Genomic DNA, 8,390 nt, shown 5'->3' with positions numbered 1-8,390 from the left:
TCTAAATCGATCTGTTATGTCTCTTCAGTGAGTTTTAGGGGAATACAAAAAAGTCTTAACTAATGACTGCAAAAGAAACCAGCTGCTGCAATTTGGATGCATATAGTAGATAAGTTTCATTTACATTCTGAGAATGCACCAAAAAGCATGCATCTGCACCTTTAAACTATAAAGGATACTAGGTTTTAGGTGTTGCTATATATAACTTGACTTCTTAATTTTCCATATAGCTTTCCCTTTAAGGGATGGGATATATTCCTTTCTGACAATGCCTGGACAAAAGCCAACACATTTCCCTGAGCAATGCAGGAAAACAATCAGGTTTCTCTAATCTGTTCATTGAGGCCCTCGGCCTATCAAGCACTTTTTTTTATTTCATTTTTATTGTTATTATTGTTATTGTTGTTATTATTATTATTATTATTATTGAATTCATGCATTAATTAATTCAAGTTACACCTTAATCAAATAGGCCATAATGCTGAATATTTGAACATGCTTTGATCTCCAAAAGTTATTGTTCCCATTTGACTAACATACGCACTTAAATACAGTACTTTAAATTACTAGTCAATGATTTAATAAATTAAGGAGTGCACTTCTGGTGAATGCAAATCATAAAGAAAAAAAAAAAGAAAGAAAGAAAAAGAGAGATAAAGGACCTATTTTTAGAAGATTCAGTTCAAACGAAAGCTTATCCGCTATTGTCTGAGGTAAAGTTTCAGGCATGCGATTATAAAATAAATAGTATCAAATTCAAACATGCTTATATTAAACTCCATTGTGCTATCTTGCAACAGAGGGACTATAAGTTTTGTATCCAGTTCTGGACAGGGAAAAGGAAAAGTGTGTTTAAATCATCTGCATATAAGAGAACTTAGCAGCATTGCAGATGTTTTGTCTTCAGTTTTGTTTGTTATTTTAGAATAGTTCTTAAACGGACAGCAAAAAAGACCAGCCTTAAGTGTATTTAAATAAGGTGCTGTGTTGGTCTGTAGACTGGAACTATACAATCCCTCACATAGGGGGTGGAAGGAAAAATTGCACTCCTTCATAAAAACAATGGCAAATGCTTGCTGCATGTTAATCCTTTTTTATTATTATTTTCTGATGCACTTTCTTGCAACTGTGCAGTTTTGCAGAATATTTTTACTGGAATCCATGCATATGCTTTATAGTTTTTAAAACTGTATTCTTTAAGTTAACTTCATGGAAAAAAAAATGGGGTGGGGGGAGAGGAAAAGTTTAGGTCTAGCATCATACAGTTTAAAACTAAACTAGTTCAAATGGTTCTCATTTACTAGATGGAAAATGTTTTTTTTTTTTTTTAAATAAACAAAATTGTATCTTTCATGGATCCTGGAAGCTTCTTTATCGCTGAGCAAAAATTCGCAATGCAACAATGCATTTACGAGGTAAATAAAGCATTCAAAGACTATCAGTAAAGCATCTACAAAGTGTGACTGTGTCACTTAAGTCTTCAAGCTGTGAGTGAGGATTTTGTTTGTTTTTTTTTTTTTGTTTATACATCAGTCAGCAGCTTGCTTTTATTAACACAGTTTTGGTTGGCTACAGTGCAGTTGCCAGTTCTGAGATTAGCCTCTCTAAAATTGTCTATGCTATTATTCATATCCTCTTCGATTTCCATGTACTCAGATTTGCTGATTGTGGAGGAGCTGCGGCGGCTGAGATCACTGTCAGATGCTAAATTAGGGGAGCTAACGTGAAGTAACTGAGCCTGTTCTTCCCCTTCTGTTTCTCGGTGGTAGAAGTAGTTGAAGTTGGACACGATGACAGGTACAGGCAGGGCAATTGTCAGCACACCAGCGATGGCACACAAGGAGCCTACGATTTTGCCTCCAATTGTCACAGGGTACATGTCACCATAGCCCACAGTGGTCATGGATACCACCGCCCACCAGAAAGCATCAGGGATACTTGTGAAATGAGACTCAGGTTCTTCAGCCTCAGCAAAATACACCGCACTAGAGAACAAGATCACCCCAATGAAGAGGAAGAAGATTAATAAACCTAGCTCTCTCATACTCGCTTTGAGGGTCTGTCCCAAAATCTGGAGGCCCTTAGAGTGCCGGGAGAGTTTGAAGATTCGAAAGACTCTTACCAGTCTGATGACTCTCAGGATGGCCAAGGAGGTGGCCTGCTCTCCTTTCTGAGTCCCCTCCCGCTCAGCCATCTCAGTGCCCAGGGTGATGAAGTAAGGGATGATGGCTACAATGTCAATGAAGTTCATGATATTCTTGAAGAATTCAGTCTTGCTGGGGCAGGCAAAGAAGCGCACCACCAGCTCAAAGGAGAACCAGATGATGCACAGGGTCTCCACAACAAAGAAAGGATCTGTGAAGATGTTGGATTTGTAGACCTGGGTGGTGTTGTCAGTGCGATGCACTGTATACTCCTTGTCCTCCTTCAGCTCAGGTAATGTCTCTAGGCAGAAGATCACGATGGAGATGAGGATCACCATGACAGAGACTATTGCAATAACCCTTGCAGGCCCAGAGCTCTCTGGGTACTCAAAGAGGAGCCATACTTGGCGCTGGTACTCCCCCTCCGGCAAGGGTCTCTCCTCATCTTTGATGAATCCTTCATCTTCCCGGAACTTCTCCATGGCCTCCTCACCCAGCTCATAAAATTTTATCTCCTCAGAGAACATGTCCAAGGGCACATTGACCGGCCGGCGAAGCCGCCCTCCAGACTGGTAGTAGTAGAGGATGGCGTCAAAGCTGGGCCGGTTCCGGTCAAAAAAGTACTCATTGCGCAAGGGGTCAAAGTATCGCATGCGCTTCTTGGGATTGCCCAGCAGTGTGTTGGGGAACTGGGCTAATGTCTTCAGTTGAGTCTCAAAGCGTAGTCCAGCAATGTTTATCACTACGCGCTCACAGCACTCATGGTCATCGTGGGCAGCAGGCTGGTAGCTATCCTGGGGGTGGCCAGGTAGCGCAGAAGTCTCATCCATGTTCTCTCCAGCCATCACGGTCATTGTGGCACAAAGGAAGTGGGAACCAGGGCCAGGGGTGGAGAAGAGAGGGAGAGCAGCTTGAGAGTGGGGACGAGAATGGAGGAGAACAGAAAGTCCAAGGGCAGTTCAGTGGAGGATGGCAGAAGGGTGGGAGGCAGAGGAGGCTCAAAGTCTGCAGAATGAGTGGGGATGGAGGGGCTTGAAGAAGGGATGGATGAAAAGCCTACAAGATGAAAATATCCAAAATGGGAAAGGAGAGGTGGGATGCAGGAATAGGCATCAGGAATGAAGGGAGGGTGAAGAAAGAGAGAAGGAGTACCTTTAGGAGGGTGGGGGAAGAGGGCAGGTAAGGTGAGGGGTCCTGTCCCCCCAAGCTAGGAGGCTGAAAGTGTCTGGGGTTCACCCCCAGGCTGGGGATCCCCCCCCAGACGTCTCCTTTTGCCTTTAACTTGATCCGTCTGCTTTTCTTGACGACTCGACCATTGCCGTGGCTGCTGTCTCGAAGTTACCACACACACACACACACACACACATACACAAATAAATAAATAAATAAATCACGGGGAGCCTGGGAGGTAAGTCCTTGCAATGCCAACTCAGCAAATTTCCATCGCCTGCCCCCCCCTCCCCTTCCCACTGCCCTGGTCCTGTCCTCTTGTGTGCCGGAGAGAGAGGGATGTCGATACTCTTGCTTTAGAAGGCATAAAGCTTACTTGCAGGAAGGAGGCTGCCAGGGAGGAGAGAAACAGCATAAACCAACCCCCAAGCCCCACCACACACACACGCTCAGGCGCAATGGATTGGCTTTCACACCAGCACGAACATCCCTCTCTGCCCACTACGGCAGCACATGCGGAACCCTACACATTCCCACACATCCGTGGACAAGCAACGAGGCCTCCGGGACAGGAAGGGGCCAATCTGGACCCGCAGCCCTGCTGTGCCCTGAGTGCATCGTGAGGGCTTCCCAGGCAACTTAAGTGGGGTCAGCTCCTGCCATAAGTTTCCTGACCACCACGCGCCCCGCTTCGCAGATGGTGGAGACAGCTGAGTACTGGCAATTTCATCACACTGATTGAGGGGATTAGGGGAAGGAGAGCAGAGCATCTCCCCTCTGCTTTGCAGCAGCTAGACTCAACTGAGGCAGAGACAAGGGAAGGAAGATCAATGTCCCAGACCCAAACTGTCCAAAATAGAGTCCAGCAGCATGGGGGAGTAGGGTATTTTCCTTACCTGCTCCAAGTGAGATGCGCTGGTTAGAAGTAGGAGCCAGTGCCAGAATGCGTCAAGTCGTCTTGCAGCAGCATCAAAAAAAAAAAAAAATACAGACCAAAACAAAAACCGCAGCGGCAAACTCAACCCTTCTCCTCCTCCTCTTGCACCTCTTTTAATAATACTGTGATCGCTTTACAGGGCTGCCTGCGAGACACTGAAATATTCATACACTGTCTTAGGCTGCACCAAGGGCGAGTGGGTTTAATTAGTTTCTGCCGAGAACCGCAGTGGGGAAGGTGGGGGATGGAAGAGTGCGCAAAGTACCTTTTCCAAAAGGATTGAGTTAATAAATAAAAGGAAGGAGTCCTAGATAGCCGCTGGCTCTCCCGCTCTCTTCCTTTAAGGTAGCTGGAGGAGCAGCCGGGCGCTGGGCAGCGGCGGCTGGGGAGATGTAAGAGAGCCGCAGTCCTGCAGCCGCATCTCCGGAGTGGGTCTTGGCTCGTCCCGGCAGCAGCAGCAGCAGCAGCAGGAGGAGGCAGGAGCTGGCCGCGTGTGGCAGGAGCGAGAGGGCTGCTGAATGCATAAGAGCGAGGAGCCAGCTCGAGCCATGTCTTGACGCTGCGCTATCAGCATAAACCCGAGAGCTGTTTGGTGCAGCTCGGGCGGCGGGCGGGAGGGGGCTGGAGGGGGGCGGGCAGCAGCGCTGCCCCCGCTCCGCGCCGCTCCGCACCGCGCCGCACCGCTCCGCACTCCGCCGCCGCCGCCTCCAGCGCGGCCCCCGACGCAATGCGGGGCCGCCCCGCTCCCCACCGCACCGCCCGCCCGCTGCGGGACACCGGGTAGCTGCGGGGGAGCAGCCGGCGTGGTGCAGGGCTTTGCACACCCCGCACGGAGCGCGATGCTGCATGCGCCTGCAGTGCCCCCAGCACCCCCGCTTGGGAGCGGCTGGACGTGGGGCAGCGCTGCTGCTGCTACTGCTGCTGACGGTGATGATGGTGCTGGTGCTGGTGCTGATGCTGGTGCTGGTGCTGCCCGGCCCCATCCCACCGTGCACTCGGTAGCGGACAGGTCTGCATCACCCAAGCCGGCCCACATAGGGATGGATCCTGAGCAGTGTGTCTGGAACTGGGAGGGAAGAGTTAATCAGCAGGCAGTGTATTACAGGGAAATTGCCCTTTCATGCTGCTTTATCCCACTGAATTCATTTAATTGATGAATCACATAACTTCGAGATGGAGAAGACCCATTATGTCATCAGCTTCCCTCCGCTGCCAGAGCAGGATTGTTCCCTACAGTATATGATCATGTACATTATATAAAAGCCTGCTGCTCACTTTGTCAAAGCAGGAGAGGTGATCAAATACAACCTGAGCCTGTGTAATTTGAAGCATTAGAGAGATAAGTAACACCAGGTCCATGTTTAACAGGCCTGGTCTCATTAGCTTTTCACAGCATTATACATCATCCTCACTTAAGATCACCACCTTGGCAGTTCAAAAATACTTAGCCTCCTGACCTGAGGGAGGGTTCTGCCTCCTCTTCCCCTTATTTATCCCCATGTTTTGTTTTCTTTGGGGTTGGTGCTGGGGGGTCCTGCTAGAGTACAAACCCAAAATACACAAGCTCTAGCTGTGCTGTAATCACAGCTACTCTGCATACTCCGTTCACCAGCCCTGGCAGAAACAAAAGTGCAAAGGAACAGATTTCCTGTCTAGCTTGGTATATGCTTTCTTCCCAGTGAGCAACACATGCTGAAAGTTGTGTGAGAAACTTCTGATGAAGTTCTAAGCAAGAGAAAAGACTCCATCTGCCAATCCTGGGCAAAACAATCCAAAAACTAAATAAAATAGGGACTCTTCTCTCAGTGAAAAATCACAGTCACTAGTTTTCTGTCTGCTTGCCTCATAGCTCGGTGTCAGCACCCAGACTTGGAACCAGCAGCACTAGACCTGGTACAAACCACAGCCACACCACTAGCCCCCCCACATCTCCAAAAACGAAACAAAAACAAAAACCAGAAAGGTGGTGCCTTTGCCTGAACTAACCAGGCTGTTTTTCAACCCTTCGAGAAACTCAGCTTCAGCTACAGCCTTTGACTCAACATCCTCTTATGGCAGTGAATTCCATGCCTGGATGACATGCTGCACAGAGCTGACTGCAAAGTATTCAGAGAGCTCTGCATTCAGTGTGCTTGGAACTGCTCTGCAGAAATAGCTCTGTGAGCTAGCACTCACAAAGCTCTGGTGCAGCGTTATATCCGCCTGTAGTAGTTCAAAGACAGACATGTATGCTCATGAGTGTGAAGAAAGTACAGATCTGATAATCACAGGGCTGAGTTCAAGGTGCTGTTCCGCTCTTGGCTTCCTGCATGATTGCAGGCAAGTTGATCCATTCTGCTTTTGTATCTGAAAACAGGACTAAAAGTGTTTCATTTGCTTGTCACAAGTGCTTAGGCTGTTCATTCCTGAGGTCTGTCTTAGCACAGCAGAACCCAAATCTTTACTGGAAGCTGTGAGTATACCAGTAGAAGAAAAATAAACAAAAATCAAAATTAAAAAATCAAAATAAATAAAAAAGTATGTAGTATGCTTTGTTCTTACATTATAGGATAATAAAAGGACAAACAGGGATAGTGCTATCCCCTTCTCATTTTGAATATCTTTGAACTCTGATTTCTTATTCCAGTCTAATTCTACTGCCAAGTAAACATGCTTGAAGGTAGACAGCTTACTTAGAAAAGTGGACTATTGACCATAGGGTCACGGAAAATCTTGCTAAGGAGCACAGACTAATGAGTAGTAAAACTACAGCTTGCAAAGATGTCATGTTACATGTTACTGTGCTAAGTACCTTGAATTAAATATCGAGGAATGTGAAGAGGCATGGATTGCTGACAAATTTGAACTCAGGCTGCCACTATTTCATACTTTTATATTAAAGCAAATGGCCACCAGCAATCCAACTTTTATTTCCCCCCAAGAGTCAAGCTGAAAAGTTCTGTTCAGGAACAAACATTTTTGTAGGGAGACTAAGTTGCAAACTATCAAAAGCTTTAGATAGGTGGAAAGCAAAACAATCAGAACAGCTGCTTTTAAAAAATCCCACTAGACATCTTTCTGCTTCCACAGATGCCAAAAAGGCAGTTGCTGTTCCTTTCCTTACTTCTTACTGACGGTCAGCCTTTGTGTGGTGATAGATCTTGTGGTACAATGCAAACAGCATCATGCTTCTCCAGTAGCCACTCTTTATAAAAAACGCTTCCACTTGAACTCCACCATGGAAAATGCTTTCAGCCTGACATGGTGGTGCAGATGAGCACAAGCAGATGGGGAAGCAGCAGGCGTTCTGACTTGCATGGGCTGAGGAGGTTCGCTGCCATCGTTGATGGCTGCTGAAGTAACTTATCATAGGCAACCAGAACTGATAGGCTTATGTCTCAAAGATAGGTTGTCATAGCACAAACAGAAGCTGCTGTAATTAGCAAAGTCTTGCCTTGTACAGAAAGGTGAAGACTTCCTTGTTTTGGTCTGGCAAATGAAGGATTATCCCTGATGAGAAAGAGCAGATATATTTTTAATTTTTTTCCATTTTTATTTTGAGAGAGAAAGAGAGAGAGAAAATAGAGTTGTTGGTTAAAAACTCTTGGTGTATTGTAAGGATTAAAGAAAAGTTGTATTGAATGACTGTACGTCTGAAGCTAGATTAAAAAATAACCATCGGTTTTATGCAGTTTGAAGCAGGCTTTAAACACTGTCACCAGGGAACCTGAAAACTACTGACCAAAATCAATAGACAGCAGCAGAGTTGATCTCCTAGCATGATAGCTTTCATGTGAGTGTCATGAGTGACACTCACAGCACGCTAAATTTCCTTGACATGAAAAGACAACTGTGCAACAGAAACCACTGCAAAATCCACAGCGGCAAGTGCACTCCTGGAGGTTTGAACTTTAAGTATCTCCATAGGTTTTGTAGCCTCAATTCAAAGCCTGGAAAACAACTCTATTAAATTTATAGCTTCATTTACAGCTGCATAAACTCACAAATGAGTTGTGCAAGTGTCACCATAGACATCATTTAATGGCCTTGGAGATAGAGGATGCTACGCATGAAGGGAGATACTCTGCCCTAAATCTGGCCTGCCAGACTCTACCACTCTTGATGGTCCATGACACAGAAAGAGACAACAGTCAGAGCTG

At 46.2% G+C, this 8,390-nt stretch overlaps 1 protein-coding gene across 1 annotated transcript in view; it reads right to left on the bottom strand.

Moving 5' to 3' along the window:
- The window catches only part of LOC308188179 (potassium voltage-gated channel subfamily A member 1), a 7,400-nt gene extending 1,928 nt beyond the window's left edge, over positions 1-5,472 (bottom strand). Inside the window, exons 1-2 of the mRNA XM_080576956.1 lie at positions 4,211-5,472; positions 1-3,200 (exon numbers count right to left, since the gene is read on the bottom strand). The exon at positions 1-3,200 is cut by the window's left edge and continues 1,928 nt beyond it. Of these exons, the coding sequence (XP_080433082.1) occupies positions 1,523-2,998 (1,476 nt within the window). The 5' untranslated portion in view covers positions 2,999-3,200; positions 4,211-5,472 and the 3' untranslated portion in view covers positions 1-1,522. The remainder of the gene's footprint in view (positions 3,201-4,210) is intronic.
- Positions 5,473-8,390: the final 2,918 nt, after the last annotated feature.

The sequence above is a fragment of the Anser brachyrhynchus genome (genome assembly GCF_964034855.1).
Source record: "Anser brachyrhynchus genome assembly, chromosome: 1".
Lineage (NCBI taxonomy): Eukaryota > Metazoa > Chordata > Aves > Anseriformes > Anatidae > Anser > Anser brachyrhynchus.
The sequence above is the reverse complement of the archived record's forward strand: the minus strand, read 5'-3'. Positions and strand labels throughout refer to the sequence as shown.